Source organism: Olea europaea, chromosome 6 (assembly GCF_002742605.1).
Source record: "Olea europaea var. sylvestris chromosome 6, O_europaea_v1, whole genome shotgun sequence".
NCBI lineage: Eukaryota > Viridiplantae > Streptophyta > Magnoliopsida > Lamiales > Oleaceae > Olea > Olea europaea.
The window spans coordinates 8959795-8978877 of NC_036242.1; the positions used below are offsets into that span (position 1 = coordinate 8959795).

The 19083-nt window shown below is 34.4% G+C and overlaps 2 protein-coding genes across 8 annotated transcripts; both read left to right on the forward strand.

Annotated features, from left to right (window-relative positions):
* Window positions 1–999: 999 nt before the first annotated feature.
* On the forward strand, window positions 1000–11525 carry LOC111395737 (cell differentiation protein rcd1-like). The gene is made up of 9 exons (XM_023021871.1): window positions 1000–1525; window positions 4574–4645; window positions 5119–5208; window positions 6591–6633; window positions 7702–7808; window positions 8397–8492; window positions 9296–9486; window positions 9583–9652; window positions 9764–11525. The coding sequence occupies exons 1-9, from the start codon at window positions 1076–1078 to the stop codon at window positions 9851–9853; spliced, it is 1209 nt and encodes a 402-aa protein (XP_022877639.1). The 5' UTR covers window positions 1000–1075; the 3' UTR covers window positions 9854–11525.
* A 1242-nt stretch (window positions 11526–12767) lies between these two features.
* Window positions 12768–15632, forward strand: LOC111395738. Of its 7 annotated transcripts, none has more exons than XR_002702862.1 (3): window positions 12768–13179; window positions 13337–13397; window positions 15234–15632. XR_002702862.1 is itself a non-coding variant. In XM_023021872.1 (3 exons), the coding sequence occupies exons 1-3, from the start codon at window positions 12957–12959 to the stop codon at window positions 15444–15446; spliced, it is 423 nt and encodes a 140-aa protein (XP_022877640.1). In that variant the 5' UTR covers window positions 12788–12956; the 3' UTR covers window positions 15447–15632. The 7 variants fall into 7 exon arrangements, 1 of the variants encoding a protein (XP_022877640.1); XR_002702859.1 differs by adding an exon at window positions 14811–14970 and having other exon boundaries at window positions 12770–13421; XR_002702860.1 differs by adding an exon at window positions 14811–14970 and having other exon boundaries at window positions 12770–13397.
* The last annotated feature ends 3451 nt before the right edge of the window (window positions 15633–19083 follow it).

A 19083-nucleotide genomic window follows, 5' to 3' on the forward strand; every position in this document is an offset into this window, starting at 1 on the left:
TAGAATGATTGACAAATAAATGTATAATATTTTACATCAATAATGTTAAAATATTAGTCTACGTGGTGTTAAATGGTGAGTAATGCTATTTAGCTGTACTGGGATTGTAATCCCAGTTTATGTGGCATTTAATGATAAATGAAATTTAATGACTTATTTAATTTTACTTTTCAGTTAGCCTGTCAACTAATGCTACCTAAACTGGGGATGCAACCACAGTGTGATTACGTAGCATTTCTCATTAAGTGGTTCTAATTGAATGGTCTTACATTTATTACTTTTAATTGAGCTTATTATTTGGTTACACATTGACATATATTGAATACTACTATAAATGCAGCAATTTTGACATTATGGTTCACAGCTCACATGCAAGATGTGGGGCTCACGATTGTGAGTGGTCTAGGCATAATTCTTATTCAGCCCCTGTTTGGATCACATTCTTTTTCCTTTTTCTTATTTTCAGCCACATAATTTTCTATAAAATAATATTACACATAAATCGAAAACTTTTTCATTCTTTTTCATTCTTTTTCAACCATATATTATTCAAAAACACTATTTCAAATTTTAAAATTTGGAAAAAATGGGAGCTAAACAGGGGCAATCTCAGGTGAAAAAATCATTATAGTTTTTGGTTTGAAAAAAGAGAGTACTGTAATTTAAAAAATAATGCTATTTAGTTTTATTAGGATTGAAATTGCAATATAGATGACGTTAATGTAATATTAAATGACTCATTTAATTTTACATTTTATTTAACCTATCATCTAATACCATTTAAATTGGGATTGCAATATCGATAGGTACATAGCATTTTTTAATTTAAATAGTGATGATTTAATTCTAAATTAATTAGGCTAAATACTGATAATTTAATACTAAATATTTGAAACCTTTGCAGCGCGTACAGAATACCGCCGAAATCTACAAGTGGCGAAGAGTGACGTGTAAAAGCAGCACGTGCGGCAAATTACACCTCCATCACCTTTCTTCCGTTTCATTATTTCAACTAGACAAAACTCGAAACCGAAATCGAAAGGTCAGTTTCTGCATAAGAATTATCGAAGAGGAAATGGCTAGCCGAAAACCTAACTCATCAAGCATGACTCTCGTCAAAGGATCCGCCAGCCCGTCGAGCCCTGTTGTTTCTTCTGCGGGCTCGTCGAGTCCTGTTGTTTCTGTGGGCTCGTCGAGTCCTGTTGTTTCTGCGGGCTCGTCGAGCCCTGTTGTTTCTGTGGGCTCGTCGAGTCCTGTTGTTTCGGGTGATTCGCCTGCTTCTGCTGGTTCGGGTGATTCGCCGGCCTCTGCTGGTTCCGGCAACTCCCCGGCCTCTGCTGGTTCCGTGGGCTCAGCAGCCTCTGCTACCTCCGTGGGATCATCGGCGTCTGCTAGTGTCGTGGACCCACCGGTTTCTCCTACCGCAGCCGATGACAGTGCCTGCGAAATGCAATTGGCCATGAAGCTCCTCGTCGATCTCCAGGACGCTGATCTCCGGGGAAATGCCCTTTTGGAACTCTGCAAGGTTTTATTAATTTATTTTTCTAATTCTATTTCTAATTTTATATAAATTTCTATTTTTCATCTGTCGTTGTTTCGAGTTTTGTTTTTAATAATGAGTGATCTTTTTTGCCTGTGTGTTAAATTGCTACACAGTGTTTTAAGATTTTATTTTCCCATTTGATTGTAAATAGGATTTTCAGTTACTTGCTGGGGCCTGGGTTGCTATTTATTGAGTAATTGTGTAACAGACATAGTTATATCTCCCATCATTTTTAGCTATAGCATCGTCATTTTCCTTCCCATGAGACCTGAGTAAAAATGAAAAGGAAAAAATGTACAATTAGGAAGCTTCCTTGGACCGTTGTCCATAGTAAAACTATGACATTTAATTAAATAATGCATAGAGGTTTACTGAAAAGTATATGTGGACATGATGATCACAAATAAAAATGGTTGAAGGAGTGTGATGACATTAGTTAATAGGATTGAGACTTCTAAATTTTGTCCAAGAACAAGAGAAGGTATATAAACTTATTTATTTTGTAAATGCTGTTATAGATAATATTAAGAGGGCGGACAAGTGAGAATTCTGAGGGGTAGCTCAGTAGTCAGGTCTTGGATTTGCTCTTCAATGGTCATCAGTTCGAGTTCCCTCAGGACCATTGAGGTGAGCACCCGACTGTAAACTTCAAGGTCCCGTAAAATTAGTCGAGGTGCGCGTAAACTGGCCCGAACACCCATGATTTAAAGAAAAAAAAAGGTGGACAAGTGAGAAATTCAATGGATTGGTGATGTGTTTTTGGCCAAGGTGGTAAATGTTCACAAATAATTTATTGCTGTCTAGTACATTTTGCATTAAGCTTAGGCATTGATTCAACTTGTACAGTAGGCTCTATTTTTATCTTGAATTTCAAGGGTATTCTTACTTTTACTTCACACAACTGTCAATTACTGTTACACATTTTCTATACTGTAATTATACCTCAGGCGTATAACGTCAAATTTTGTAATATAACGATTAAGTTAGGATATCGAACCCATAAGGATTGAATATCAATTTTATACTAAATACTATAATTGAATAGCCTCTATTTTATCTAGATAATTGAAATTTAGTATCAGTGGTTTTATCTAATTCTACGGTGAATATGGTGATGAACTCAATGATTTGTATGCAATTTAGAAGAATTTATCAATATGAGAAAGCATAAGGTTGTGATTTCACCTTACTATTGACTATATTTATTAACTATATGGTTATCTCTAATGAATTTTTCAAGTTTATAAGTAAGAACACTAATGTAATTCTACTCCACTCGGAGTGCTGAGTTAAAACAATTCCTATAATTATGTTTTCATATGTCTATGTAGAATTAAGCATCTAATAATTATCAAGTTCTTGGTTCTTATGTTGGACAATTTTAGAGGAATTATACTTTTTTTTGGAAATCAATAATTTTTTAGGTTGTGCTATTCTAAAATCACGTCTAAAACTCAGTCTGTCGGGTGTCGAAACTCAAACAATAAAATAAATAAATTAATGGCCCCTTAATTGAAAGTGTTAATCTCAAATAACACAAATAAACTAATTGGAAAATCCCAAAGAAATAACAAATTAAAATCAAAACAATATCTCAAATGTCGATTACATCAAACCCTAGATAGATAATTTAGTTCATGATGGATGAAAAAGATATAATCAAATTCAAAATAAACAAAAAATGGCGAAGAAAAGAAATAAAAACTGGTTTGGAGCTTGAATTAATCTTCTTCTTGTTGTTGCCGTTCTCTTTATTGATATTTTGCCTTGTTGAATTCTCCCCCTTGAAAAGTGCCTTTCAAGTTGTATTTGTAGGTTCTTTGAAGTCCTGTCAAGTTGGATTGCAATTGAGCTTGTAACAGATGAAGTAAACTCGAAAAATCCTACCGACGGTGCAGCGCTTAGGCGCCCAACTATAGTGGCCTGCACGCCGTGACCTGGATCTGGGTTGGTGATTGCACGCCAGCATGCTGGATTTATTTCTTCATGTTTGGGCGCCTAGGCGCCACCACCGTAGCACTTGGGCGCCCAGGTTCTGCTACTTTGTCTTCTTTCTACTTTGCCAGGCGCTGGCTTTGAAGAACATTCTTTTGCAATTTTTCTTTTTCTTAATTCAACTTGGCCTCTTTTTTCACGTCTTTTGCATGGTTTCCAAGGCATTTACTTGCCGATTCATATTATAATCCTCTTTAGCTCCTTCACATTTTATGATTAGCTCTTTTTCACCAATTCATCAATCCTACAAATCAAAACTTTCTAAAAACTCAATGTATCTAATAAATTGTCAAGTTAAATTGGTATTAAAAGCATAAGCGAAACAAACTCATCAATACCAACTTACATAGCTAATAGCTCTGTGTATATAATCATACAAGAAGCAATATTCAGTGCAACTGAAGTAGAATTATATTTCCAGTTGCAGTTTGATAATTTAACTTTTGTGGGATGAAATCAAATTATTAATATTTTGAAGAGAAGACGTCCAAACATGCAGCTCATTTATGAGAAGGCACAAGTCTGGAATTTCTAAACCATTTTTGTGAATCAGCTTTGTCTTTTAACTCTTCTGCATGACATGTTCAATGTAGCTGTGCATTTGTGTTTATGAGTACCACACAGTGGCACTTTCCAAACTTGGAAACTTGACCTTCTTGAAACTAAAGGTCGCTGTATTGGGATCAACTGAAATGGTATTTAGCTGCAAGACGCTTGACATGGCATTACTAGTGGTCTAGAGGGCTTTATTTTAGTTTCTGATCTGAGTACAAGTTATTTGTTTTTTCATTTCATGGTATATTAGAATTGATATGTGAATCTGTTTATGCGCCATCATCTGCATTATCACCAATTCGCTGAGAGGTTTACTCATTCCTCTTCCTTCTATGATCTGTAATCATGAACCTGTCAGGTTTAGCATCTTTTCCATCTTTATATGTTTTTTTGTTTGAAGAATTCATCTTTATTCCAAGGTTGACCTATTTTCAATCAATTGCGTTATGGATGCCTAATAAACTCATTTTTTGTCAATAGATGAGAGAAAAATTTCAAGATTTCGGTCTGCTACTATGGCAAAGCTTCGGTACAATGGCAATACTCTTGCAGGTATAATTTTCAAACTTTTTCCATAAGTTCTTTTTCTCTTCACTATTTCTCGTTTGGTTTTCAATAATTATTTTGGTAATGCATGATCGTACAAGGACCATATTCTATTAATTATTTCAGCGTCATTCTTTTCCCAATGCTAGGCTACTGTTTGTTCTTTGAAAATATATATTGTAAAAAAAACTACTCATATATGTTATAAGTTAGTGCAATTTATGGAGCTGTAGCAAATCTACCGCATAAATGTATTAATCGATATCTTGTAATCTTATCCAAAAATTTGGAGGAAAAGGTTATGATTTATGATCACATGATTCTTTATCTATTTTTGACTAATTTTATCATCAAGAGTTACATTCTTCTAACTTGCTAGTGTTCATTTTTTATTTAATGGCAAGCATCGTTCCTTTCCCATCTTTTATGATGACACTTTTTTGCTGATGTTGCTGTATGTTACTTACTTACTCTTGCAGGAAGTAATTGGCATCTACCCGTATTTATCACCACCTACTCTAACGTCAGCACAATCAAACAGAGCCTGCAATGCACTTGCCCTTCTCCAGGTATGATTTCCTTTTGTTTCCTCGATTTCTCCTGCAAAATCATTGTTGCTGATTCTTCGGCAAATTCTTTTCTATCTTTATTTTTCCATGCCATACAAAAAATTGGTCATGTTGTTGCATTTGTCTATATTACATGACACTAAAGGGCCCATTTGGTAAGGTCATGCTTTTACTTCTGCTAGAAGATCTAAAAGCTTTTATAGTCTGGCATAGCATCAAATAGGTTTAAAAGCAACTTCTTAATCTCAGAAGCAGTTTTTGACTTTAAAAGCATTGCCAAATAGGCCCTTAGCCCTGGTGCACATGTTGGTATGACACGAACAAGGAACGAGACCAGGTATTGCCGTGGGACATCTATATGGTAAATTGCTTGAGCTGGCACTAGCAACCTACGACATGAAGGGGATAGCTGGAAAGGAGGAGAAAAATAAGTAAAATGAAACAAAGGATAAGCAACTTATCTTCTCCTCTGCTTTCTGTTGCTAAACACCAGTTATTGTTGTTGGACATCTGTAGGGCAAATTCTTGAGTTGCCACTAGCAACCAAGGAGATGAGGGATAGTTGGAAGGCAGAAGGAAAAATATAAGTTAAAAAGAACCGAAGGATAAACAGATCTTCCCCTCAGCTATCTGTTGCCGGAATTTGATTTGGGTATTTCGGAGGATGTAACAAGAAAAGGTGCCAAGCATCTTCATGGTCGCCGATTTGTTTTGGCGGGGAACAATTTGCATTTTCATCTGTGGTTTGGGAAGTTATAAGGAATAGATTTGTTAAACACTAAACAAGTCCAAAATACTGAATTTCTTATGTATTTGAAATTCAAAACGCATAATTTTGTTCTTTATATTTATCCATGCTAAATTCCGAGATAATCTTACCCTTGAGTGAACATTATTTTACAATGTTTTATTCTGAAAATATAATTTTTTCATTAGTTATTATCTTTTCAAACACATCTTCTCTTTTAAATTAAGTATTCTAATCAGTTGCATGCTATTTTGCCATATTCCTGTATTGGCAACTAGAGCCAGGAATTCTGGAGTGTGCCGAAATTGAGACAACATAGTCCTTTATTATTTTGGTGCTTAACTTTATGGCATTGAAGCTAGACACTTTTATGAGTGCAGAGATGATCCAGACATGCTTGCAGACTTTCTCTCTTTGACGATAGTTTAAAATAATTGTAACTCTTATGTATTCTGATAATAATATACAAATTGAACATGGGATTCTACTTAATCAAGTTAATGAGAAATATTTCACTCTGCGAAAAATATAACCCCCTCTCTAGAGAAAATAAATAATTGTGAACAAGAAATATGAACATCGTCCTTACCTTGTTCTGATGTGATATTATTATTTTCAATCTTTTTTCTGGTAGTGCGTGGCATCCCATCCGTGCACAAGGAGGTCGTTTGTCAAAGGTACTTTATCTCTTCCACGTGCGAATTTTTATTTTCTTTATCCTTTAAGAGAATGAGATTTTGAAGTTAAATGGAGTTTTCTCACAGCTTGTACATGTTCATTTGTTCTGGAAGTAGGAGTTTTGACAACCTATTATATGTGACCTGTCATTTTAATTGCTGGAGGAGTTGCCCTATCTTTTATTTGTCATGGCATTATGATATTACTGCTTGCTCAATAAAGATAGCAAAGAAAGAAAACTCTGTTATTATGCATTTCACTTCATAAATTGGACGTGTAAGAAGCGAACACTTCACCATGTGATTCTTCAAAGAAGTATGACACAGAAACATTGATTTAAATTATCCACATTTATATAGTACTATTATTTTGAATATTATCAATACTCTTTTTGTGTTTATTTTTGTCGGTGAAATCTTTTAAATAAGAGTAGTAATTATTTATTATTCTAAAACAACTTCGAGTTCAACTATAGATTACTATTGCGACGAAAAGAAAAGTACCAATATAATAAATGTAAACCAAATTTGACATGAAGTTTGTAGAACTTTTCTCAAATTATCTTGACATTTTTAGATAAAGCTTCTGATAATTATAAATTAATTTAGTTTTATAATTTCAAAAATTACAAAATGGGACTTCTGTGTCCTTTGTGCATGTGCGTCCAGAACATGTTCCTCTTTTGTTATAACTATAAAAAATATGAACAATATAGAACCCGCCACATGCCATGTTGGACAATGCCCGAGTTGTGCCCTAAATTATCCCTCAAGTGTTAAAATTAAAAATATCTGAAAAATAGGACAATCATGTGGTGTGTCATGGATGTGTCTTGGAGCATTTGTTGGCATCTGACGCGACATGATACTTGTTGGATACGGACACATACGTACAACCCTAGAGTGTTCGTTCTTCATAGTTTGACCTTAGTGTTTACTTGAGTGAATTTTTTTCCCGTTTCCTGATATAGATGAATAGCTCATTTTTCTCACTGCTACTTCTTCTAGGATGCACATGTTTGTGACATCAACTCTGACATTTTTTGCTGATATTTCCCTTTGTTGCAGCTCACTTTCCATTATATTTGTACTCCTTTCTTACCACAAATTGCAAATTAAGGCCATTTGAGTACCTGAGGCTTACTTGCCTGGGTGTCCTTGGTGCTCTAGTGAAGGTACATCTATAACAATTCACTCTCATCTTCTGTTCCACGTTAAGGTATATTGCACCAACAGAAAGCTAAAAATCCACCTTAAGTTATCTAATTACTTTGAAATACAGGTTGTTTTCTATGTGCAGAAATGTAGTACACTTGCATATTTCTCCATTAACAAAGCAGTTATATTTACTCCTTTTAGTGTGTTATACCTTCTTTATCCTGATCTTACTGCCGTATATGAGGTGTAATATTCTTTGAACAAACAGCTAGATGCTAAGTGGAGTTGGGGGTGTCTGTTTTTACATTATTTGAACTGAGGCCAATTGGCCCTAGTAGTTTTAGGGTATCTGCAGGGAAAGGACACCGAGGAAAACTGCTTATTAAAAAAATAACTTATAAATCCCTGTCTATTGAATTAAAAGCTGGGTAAAAAAAAACTATTAATAGCATTGTTGATCTTGCTTCTACTTGATTTTTGATATTTTTTATTTTTTGGTTGGGTATTATGATTATTTTTGTTCACGACATCTATAAAATTTTCTGTATATCGCTTGCTCACTTTTCCTAGCATCTTAAAATAACATAATTTGTCACTTTTTTCAGGGAGATGACACTGCAGTTATCCGTTTCCTTCTTGATACAGAAATTATGCCCCTGTGTCTACGCCTTATGGAGAATGGCAATGAAATGACAAAAACGGTGAAGTGTCTTGAAACTTATTATGGATCATGTCTGCCCTTTTAATTAATTCCCAACGAGAATACCTATGATTATCACTGGTCAAACTTTGTATTACTGTCCATGTGGTCCAGGTAGTTTTAAGGTATTCGAGTCGTCGTCATCTCCTAAAATGTATTGAAGAATTCTTTCTTTTTCTTGTTCATCTTTGGACCTTTTATATACTGAGAAAATTGCTGTGGCAGCATTTTCCTTAGTTGTTGGGAGGTGGTTGCAAATGTACATGTTCAACTAGGAGTCTTAGCAGAGGGCATAAAGTCAGTTCTAAGATATTCTGTCTGAGGCTTATGCCTTGAGGAATATGCTTCAATAAGTTGTAGCCCAAGACTGTTGAAAAGGCACCAAAACCTTAAGTATCACTATCGCACCAAATGATGATCCGCTGTCAAATGTTGTTATCTTAATCTTACGATACCTGATCTGCCATGCCGTTGGAATATTAGTGTTCAAAAACCATCCACATTTTTGTCCAAGTTTTTCATGTTTAATCTGTTGTGGCATTGATAGATTTCTCTTGTGGAGTCACATTTGGGACCTTAGAGCACATGTGATAAAGCACACATGAGCACATCTCCGCATTTTCACACACACTTTGCACATGCTGTGCAGACTTGTAGATGGATTACAAGTCCATGGCTGTGCATAGAACGTTGTGTCCTAACTAGAATTTTTAGGCATCTCTTGTGTAGGTGGAATGTCAGCTTTGTACTTTGATGTGTTTTGATGGACCTGGCAGATTCTGATAGAATCGTTTGGATTGGCAGGTTGCCGCATACATCCTGCTAAAGATATTGCAGGATGGAGAAGGCTTGGGATATGTATGTGTTGCAGCAGATCGATTCTATGCTGTATGTCGAGTACTGAGGAGTTTGGTTGTCGGACTGGCTGAAAAACCTTCACCTCTGCTATTAAAGCACATTATTAAGTGCTATATTCGGATGTCTGAGGACCCAAGGTTGATCATATACGGATTGGATGCAGTTACTTCTGTCACTGCATTCCTCTCTGCACTTTCACTCATGCACATAAACTAATAAACATTTTTTTGCAGGGGTCGCATTGCACTAAGAGATTCCCTTCCGGAAATTCTCATGGATGGCACATTTAATAGTCTCCTTAATGTAAGTGGTTCTCAATGCACAAGTAACTTTAATGAAAATTACTATATCTTATCTTTCTATTGTTCGACTTTTTATTGTTCTTCCTGATGCCAATATGCTCTATGTTTCTAGGAAGATCGAATGATGAAAAGGTGTCTGAGACAGTTGATTCTCAATGTTCATGGGTCTCTGGCTTGTCTTCAAGGTGGGGGGACATCTTAGTTATGCTGGTCAATTGATACAAGACATAGGGTTATCAGATGATGCAGTGATGCTTTTCCTGGTTGATGTGCCAGTGTTTATCATTTATATTTGCTGCTTTTGTTAACATATTTTGGGTAGATTTGCAGTTCTTTAATCGTATTCCTGGTTTGACTTTTAGCTTCAAATAAAGCCCTAACTCAGTCCAGAAATATTCTGTTTATTGCCTTTGTTTATTAATTTTATGTTCTTCTGTTATGTTAGTAAATGCTGCAATCATTACTTTGAATAATTTATAGACCGTGGAAGCTAGTCTCGCTTGTAAACTGGACTAATTAAAGTGAAGCACTGTTGCTTTGAGTTGGTTATAATTGCAACGGTTAATTCTAGCTTTAGATTGGTGGACTGTGTTAAATTTTGTTTCGTTCTTGGTCGAAGGGTATGGAAATAGAGTGAGGCTGCACCAATTTGGATTCCGTTGTTACTAGGATTAAATTATCTACTGAGTACGATAAGATAGTTTTATCTGTAAATAGAGCAAATTCAGTTATATTTATTGATTTCACATAGCTGGAGTCCGCTGAAATTAACTTGTACAAGTATAAATAGTTAACTAAATTTTTTTTGCATACAATAAATTCTTATATTTAAATTTATTTTTTAGTTTTTTTCTTGAAGACCTTACTGAGAGATCATAAATAAGTGTTTTATATTAGTTTATTATGCTGAAGATCTGGTCGAGCTCAAGTCAGATTGAGATTCATTTACACTATCAAACTGGATTTTGATGCGGGTTGGATATCATTGATGGAGTAATTGGTTAGAAGTATATTACTAGGAATAAGAATGATGGAAGCTTTAGATCGTATAGGCTAAGCTTGGTATATCCAGATTGGTTTAAGTTTAGAATTCAATTATATAACTAATTAACATAGCAGGAGTGAACTGAATTAACTAACTAAACAAGAATAGTGAGTAGAAACATAGAGATTTGCTCATTTAATTTTTAACAAGAAGTAAATCTCGACCTTTGATTTTTGAATTTTCTTTTAAGGCCTTACTATGGGTTCTTAAATATATTTTGGATCTACTTAACAGTACCGAAGTTCCAGCCAGATTCCCGTTTAACAAACTCAATTTGATATGGATTGATTTCTGTAGATAGTGGTGATGCTGGAAACTCCTTGTACTTGCTCTTGAACCTCAGGTATTCTATGATTTGCAAGAAAAACGGGGGCAGATGCCCCTGGTTGATCTCCCATGCTAATGCCCGCAAGATATGAGAATAAATGTGTATATTTAATGTAAAAGATGCTACCATGGACCTTGCTTTACCTAGTCTGGGGACTGGTCATTTTATTTTAGGTACGACAAGCTTAGTCATCAGGATTTCCTGAAATACTAGGGTTCTGATGAAGGATTAATCCTTTACTATAACTGGAGAACATATTGACTGATTAGTCTGTCGGTGGCCATGTATGCACGATGCTAGAATGCATTGTTTCTCCGATGGTCTGTATGTTGGTGAATCTTTGACATAGTTTGGGCCTCTAGAGCCACTGTTCACTGGTCTAGGAGCAAGGAAGTCGAGCTTCGAGTTTCTTTGTATCACTAGATAGTATGAATGATCAGAAGAGCATATCATTAGGAATAAGTAAAATGGAAGTTATAGATAAACGTAAGTCTAATTAAAAGTTGAAATTGTTACAGAAACACGCTACTTCTAATATTATGTGCCTGTTTGAGTTATTAGTAGTTGAACCAGCCTCATCTTTTCATCCTTTACTTATCTTGCATGAGCTATATGTGCATGATCGAGTAGTATAACTAAACTAGGATACTGCATATACTGCTATTGCATGTCTTAGTCTGGTTTGGAATAGGTTGATGCCAGATGCGATCTTATTTTTAGTGTAGTAGAGAAAGGGTTAAAAAGGAAGCGAATACCTCAATGTTTAAAAGTTTTAATATGTTACTGAGGCGAGGCATTAGTATTGAGATGCTTTGTGGCATAGGCCTCAAGACAAACCAATAAAATAATTCAAAAGAATGTAAAAATACAAAATTATCCCTCATAATATTCCACAAATCATCTTAAGAAATCATGATAAGAACCGATTAACAATATAAAACTCTAGCGTGCATACAAATTTAAAATAGATCAACAGTAATTATCACTAACTAACTTACAATTAGTTATCAAGTAAAAAAATTGTAATCTATTGCTAGAAGTAGAAACAAATAAAAAATCTCTTAAATCATTACTACTAACAGGATCCTGAAAGAAATCTTCTACCCCATTTGGTTCACCTACCATCTTCTTATTCGTTAATAGTATTTTTTATTTTTTTTCAATGGTTTATTCTCCTTTCCTTTCCCTTCTATGTAGAGGCAGAAATAAGAAAATAAAAAAGCCGGTAAAACATTTTAGGTTTTATAAATTAGTTCACAAGGCCAAAAATAGAAAACGAAGGACAGTGGACTTACACTTAGTCTCCCTGAGGATTAACCTCGATGTGTAAGCCCCACAAATGGCACTTAATCATAAGCTTTGAGGCGTTCAACGAAATCCTCACAGGAGGCGAGATTAGAGGCATTAGCAGTAAATAATTATTTTAAACAATGGATTTCCTTTAGAATATCAGTATCTTCCAGACCTCTGTTAAAAATTTCTCAATTATTCCCCCCCCCCCCCCCCCTCCTCCTTTTTTTTCAATGCAAACAAACCTAATTTCTTTGCATGATGCGTCAATATGGTAACAAATTCTATTGCATGAGTTTACTTCTCTTTTAAGCCCTGTTTGAGCCCCATTTTTTTTTTGGAAAAAAGTCATTTTTAAACAGTGTTTTAACATCATTTTAACCACATATTTATCAATAAAATAATATTACACACAAATCCAAAACTTTTCCTTGTTTTTTAACCACACATTTTCCATCAATACACTATTCCAAAATTCATTTTTCCTCCAAAATGAGGCTCAAACAAGGGCTAAATGATCTTAGTTTTTCTTATAACATTAAAATCCTACAAACTCTCTGTTTCATGATTGTGTGATTTTTAAACCATGCTCTTTATGCAAGCTAGTTGGCATCAAACATGTTTCTGTCCTGCTGACTTTTTATGAGTGTTTGGATTTCTTTCTCAGGCAATACTTGTCCAGAACTGTGGGAACCAGCTTCTGGAGTTTGTTGGGATTTGATTACTTTCCTAATCTTTCTTTATGGCGGATGGGGTTTTTGCTTCTTAGAATCTTCCAATCCATCAGTGGGGTATGAGTGTAGTTTTAAATGAATATGGTACATCAGGTATCAGAGGAGTACGAGTATAATATTAAATAAATATGGTACATCAGCTCTCACTACACACTCTCTCTCTCTATTTCCCCTCCCACTCTCTCACCATCTTCTATTGACGGTAATATGGCTATCAGAGCAGGTAATCAGTTATCATCAGCATTATTTGACTAGTTATGCTTCTTATTGTTATTTCTTGCTTGCCAGATATCTTGGGAGAGGTCTTGCAGAATATCTAGTTGGTTTCTCCAACACTGAAGATTCGTTGGTAAGAGTTTGTTAACTGCAAGAGGTACACTATAGCCATTGTATATTGATTGTAATATAAAGAAAACCATTCATTTGTTCTTTTAAGATATAGCAGCTATCTGTCACGAGTTTTGTCCCCCTTCCCCACCTATGTCCACTCAACTCAACCAAGTTTTATATTTTCTTCTAATTGCCTCATCAATGTTATTTTTAAGTCAATCTCCCATTCTATGAGTTTAAGCTTAATGCTAGTCCTGTTGCCTTTAATTACAAGCGGATTTAACAGGTTTCCTTCAATGTATCCAAACCATCTTGATCAGTTCTCGTGCCCTAAAAAGTTAAAAATTGAAACGAGAAACCAAGAAATTGATATTGTTCGCAATTTCTATTTACTTTACCCTTAGCTCATGGTTATTTGAGTCCAAGATGACTTGTTGCAGGAAGCTTAGAAAACGAAGATGATCTTGAGCACCATTTCTCTAACTACTTTCATTATATATTGACTTGATGCCTTCTCTTTTTAGATGTTTGAATGCTACTTCAGATTAGTACTTAACAACCCTCTTTCCAGGACACCATTTTCATGAAACCTCATTAAAACAATACTTTTGTGCTCCTTAGATTAATTTACAGTACAGTGTAACTAACATAATCTGTAGCTTCCTCCTTTATTTAAAGTTGTGGTAAAACTCTGGCTCCACTGCATTTTTCCTGTGGCCCTTTTGCCACCATCCTCTGCTCTTCCATCAACTAAGACCACCATTGCAACTTTTAACACTTTTTTGCCATGAGCCCACTGATATGGTGTATAACGTAGTATGTCATTGCTGTGGCCATCACTATCACCATCACCATGCAGTCTTTCTGAACAACCCCCGCATATAGTCCCCCAGAATCTTGACCCACATAGGACACAGGCCATGGTTTCATATTACGATCTTAATAAATGAGTAATGTTATTTGTCGTCACGAAGATGGATCATCATGTATAGATGGCATTGAATGCTAAATCCAATAACATGAATTTCATGTCCTTGCATTTAATTGGACCGATCATTTAATGCCACTATGTTGCTACACGGGGTGATGATCCATTATCGTGATTACAAATAGCATTATTCTGATATTTGAAAGGTTTCCACATATTTACAATTGCAGAGGCCTTGGATAACCATCTCTCTCTTCTTTTTAAGATTAGTTATTGGGGATAACTTAAGGTTTGGGGTTGAGGAGAATAGAAAATATGACTATTATGAGAGTTGTGGTTTTGGGGTGTTTGTTGTGGTGGTGCAGGTATATATGCTTGTATTTGTTGCAGATTTGTAGTAAATGGAAAGCTATGAGTGTGTGTCTGTAAGCATGCGTGCATGTGTGAGAGAGAGAGAGAGATGTGTACAACTGTTAATAGTTTGTTTTCTTTTTCCTGTTTAAGTTGGCATACTTGAGTAGTGGCAAAATTGGACAGTGAATCAAGTTGTATGCCTCACCTGCAAGACCAATTCAAGTCTTAGTCGGCCTCCCTTGTTAAATGGAGGGAGAGACTGCATACAAGGAAAAAATACTCTAAAGATGGAAGTAGAGGATGGAAACAGGTAGCAACCGCTGTTTAATCTATCGTCTCCTCACATTCGTGGACTTCTGTAGAGCTGAATCGAAGCTATTGAAAGTAAAACTAGCCATTACTGGTGCTCAACTTTCTAGTATAAAACTGCCTTCAAAGTTAATGGGCATCTCAACTAGTAGTGAATATCTTTTGAGCTATGAGCTATAATTTTATGCACCCATTTGTTTTTTCTGTATCTTTTATATACTGTTTGCCTATATGGTGTGTAACCTGTGACAACTGCTTGTGCAGATCTACAAAGTGCAAAGGGATCTGCTCTGCTTTCTGCCTTGTGTAGTTCAGTGCTTCAAAAAATTTCTTGGGTATTCAATGACTGGAAGCCTGTCTGTAGTGCCAGTCTCTTGCTCCGTAACCAGAACTTGGATGTCTTGTACTTGGATGATTATGAATGGTCATATTTCTTTTTCTGAATTGGCTGGTCTCCATCATCATGCCAGGGAATAAGTGAAATTGAGTGTTTTCTGGTCTTAAAATTACACTGCCATGGACGTACGATCCATATAGCATAGAGTAGAGCTATTATATGTATTTATTGTTAATAATGTATGGAGTCTGAAACAAATTCTGAAGGCACCACATGTAATGGATCTCTTTAATTAAAAATACTATTATTGATTGACTTCTGAGTTCTCTGTGGTTTCATATAATTAAATTTTTTAATGAAAGTTGATCTTAGCCAAACTTGAAAATTGATTGGATTCGTTGCTAGATTTTCTGTGGCCAAGATCGATCCAGCCCAATTTACACGGCAATCTCTAAAACAAGCTAGAGTTCAGGTCTTGTCATGTTCACAGGTAATGCGGGTTCATACCAACTCAAACTCCTGATCTTGAAAGTGAAATTTACTATAAAAATCAACACTCAACACTGGAACATCTCTTTCTCAAATCCAAATCTTCACCAAGAATTAAGAAGAACAATAAGATTCAGGTTAATGAAAATCCAATATTTTTGCTACAAATGCCTGAAGAACTCACAAATTTTATTCATTTTTATCTACATATTCTGAAAGTCCCATTATTTATAATCTACAAAAAGACGTACACTAATCTAATTGCAAAAATTTATTAAAACTGGATGCAAGTGGCTGGAATCTGGACTCTTAAAAATTATTCAAAACCACTAATGTAAATAATAAAAATGACACAATTACAGTATAATGCAATATATAACATTTAAATCTTTTCTAGCAAATTTGCAAGATGGTTATCTATTGCAAAATTGCATGTATTTCCAAACACGTGATTTTATTGATTTCTGATAAGTGCATTTTGTGCACTTATTTATGTCACATTACTAAATTTGTATGTCGTCAAATTACTGATTTTATACTTAAAGTGGGTTAATTTTCGTTTGTTTTAATGTTCAACTCGTTTGAAGCAACTTGAAAAAGAAACAAGGATCAATTAGCTATTGAATGCAAGTTTTGGGTATCAAGTCTACACTATGGAAATTGAAGGATTAAATTGCATTATTTGAGGAAGATGAAACCTTGTAGTGAAATATGGCACCAAATGGGCTTGGATTAAATTAAAAAGAAAATAATTGGGTTTAGCATGTTGGACCAATTGATGAAGAAAAAAAGAAAAGCCAAAATTGAAGAAAAATTTGGTGGGATTTGTAATTGGACCAAACACATATATGCCCAAAAAAGTGGTTTAATTGGATTGGAAGGGAAAAAATGGTGGTGAGATGCTAGATTAGGAGGGTGTTTGGTAGATATTTTTATGTAAAAATGTATTTTTGAATAGTAAATTGATGAGAAATGTGTGGTTGAAAAATAAGGAAAAGTTTTTGATTTACGTGTAATATTATTTTAATAAAGAATGTGTGGTTGAAAAGAAGAGAGAGAATAATACATTTTGAAAAAAATGAATACCAAACAAGGCCTAGAGTCCGTTTGGCCCTCATTATCTGAATTTATAATGGGGGGAATAATATTTTTTTAAAATTTGAATAAAATAAAATTTGAATGTAATATTATTTTATTGAAGATTGTGTAATTGAAAGTAGGAGAGAGAAAAAAATAAATTAAATTAAAGAGTTTTAAAAGGGGGGCAAATGGGAGCTTAATATATATACACAGTTGCTGGAGAAAAAAGCAAGCAGCCAATATTATATACGCACAGAAAGGGAGTGCTGTCGTTTGCTGAAAGAATATAAAAAAATACACTTTGGTGGCACTAACTTGGAGGAAAAAGAGAGAAAAGTGGGATGCAAGATTATTATTATCGATATACATACAGAAATTGAGCTGGCTGCTGTTTTAATTTTATATATATATATATATATATAATTGGACGGGAAATTGGGCAGCCTCTGGAGATAAATATAAGTTGGTGGCGGTAAATGGAATATGTATAGAGACGCATACCGGCGGAAAAGAAGACTTACACAAGAGTGAGCTGCAGTTTTGGAAATTGGAATTAAATTCCCAATCTTCATTCGATAATTTATCAATAATTGAGTGGGAATTAGTCACGTTTCATCGATTTTTGACGATGTTTTTTTTTATCCTTTTTGTGTTTAGTTTTGACAATATGCTTGGCTTAGCATGTGATGAATCATTGTTACGAAGTTTTTTGTTTAAATAATTAAATTGATGTTAATTTGTTCAATTGTTTGGATATTTGTCATAGTTTGCCAATAATTGAAATGTTTGTGGAATTTATTATCATCGAGAGAGATAATAAAGTCGTTAGCACATAGTAATAGGTATTCTGGGATTCGATAGATGATAAAGATATACCTTTATGTTTCATATGGTTTTTAAAGATGTTCTAACTCGTTTAATACATTTATCATGTTCTCATCTTTCATCGAAAAATAGGAAAGCAATATGAAGGGAATAGATTTGATAACTATTGAGAGAGATTTTCAATTAAAATAGGAACATTGACCAACAAGTATGATTTTAAATTGTTGAACTAAAAATAGATTCATAAGGGGATTCTACATCTTAACTATATTTCTTGCGAATTTGATAAATTTTATTTAGATTGCTTTTAAGTTAGTTGATAGTTTTAACAATTTTTATTTACAACTCAATTTTGCTATTCGATTAAGGGTAGTGTTAGCTTTAACTTGATCAAACACATAGGTCTCGTGAGTTCAACATTCTACACACCATTTTATTACTTGTTTACGATCTCATTCACTTACGGTTAATCAAACGACCAATTTCCTCTCCTTGCAAGGAAACCGTTTATTCCCTTAGATTAATGTCTTGATACTGGTGGTAAATATAAAACTTTGGCTTAATATAGTACGTATTATTTGATATATTAGTCAAGAAATCCTCATATTAGCCTCGATAGGTTACAGTGGTAGTTGCACATATTGAGTATACGTATTATTTAAAAGTGTGCACAAGTTGATTAGCTTGAAACTTATCGATTAAAAGTCTTTAAATGCAAGATCATGATGCGACTATACGTCAAGTTTAAAAATACAATAAAGAACAATTGATTAAAATTCTTAAAATTCATAGAAAGGAAATGTAGTGTTTTCTCATGCCCGCTTTAATACGATCAGCGTGATTTAAATTTTTAAATGGAGTACCTTATATGCTTGTTTGGTTGATATTAATGAAAATGTATGATCATTAATAATTATAAAATAATCGCCTACCAAACGTGCTTAGTGGGCTACCATATGTAAGGATAATTAACATTTTTTTATTATTTTTTGAAAAACCATATTTAGTGGTGAATTTTATTAATTAAATGTGTAAAAGTGTACATCTTCAGGACATAGCTAGGTTTGACCTTCAAGAGTTTTGCTAGAAATCCCGGGCCACATAAGCCCAGGGGGCCTCCCAGTCCGCAGAGGCATTAGCCTGAACTTCAAATGCCTTGCTCAGTGACGGGAAATATAGAAAGACTAAATCACAAAGTGTATAATTTTATCGGGAATTTTAAAAGCCTCGTGATATAATTGTAAGATTTTTCGTCTGACTAAATAGAAATTGTTGCTGCATGAGACCCCATAATTTATTTATTTTGAGCCATGAAAAAGTAGTATAAAAAGCGTGCTTAATAATGTTAAGTTTCAAGTTTTTACGAGTTCAAGCAGATTTAGA

Bases quoted from the DNA above. Each gene is read 5' to 3' on its own strand.
- LOC111395737 (XM_023021871.1), top strand. From the start codon at position 1,076: ATGGCTAGCCGAAAACCTAACTCATCAAGCATGACTCTCGTCAAAGGA. The intron at 4,646-5,118 runs GTATAATTTTCA...TTACTCTTGCAG, and splicing joins CAATGGCAATACTCTTGCAG to GAAGTAATTGGCATCTACCC. The intron at 9,653-9,763 runs GTAAGTGGTTCT...CTATGTTTCTAG, and splicing joins CATTTAATAGTCTCCTTAAT to GAAGATCGAATGATGAAAAG.
- LOC111395738 (XM_023021872.1), top strand. From the start codon at position 12,957: ATGAGTGTTTGGATTTCTTTCTCAGGCAATACTTGTCCAGAACTGTGG. The intron at 13,106-13,336 runs GTATGAGTGTAG...CTTGCTTGCCAG, and splicing joins TCTTCCAATCCATCAGTGGG to ATATCTTGGGAGAGGTCTTG. The intron at 13,398-15,233 runs GTAAGAGTTTGT...CTGCTTGTGCAG, and splicing joins CCAACACTGAAGATTCGTTG to ATCTACAAAGTGCAAAGGGA.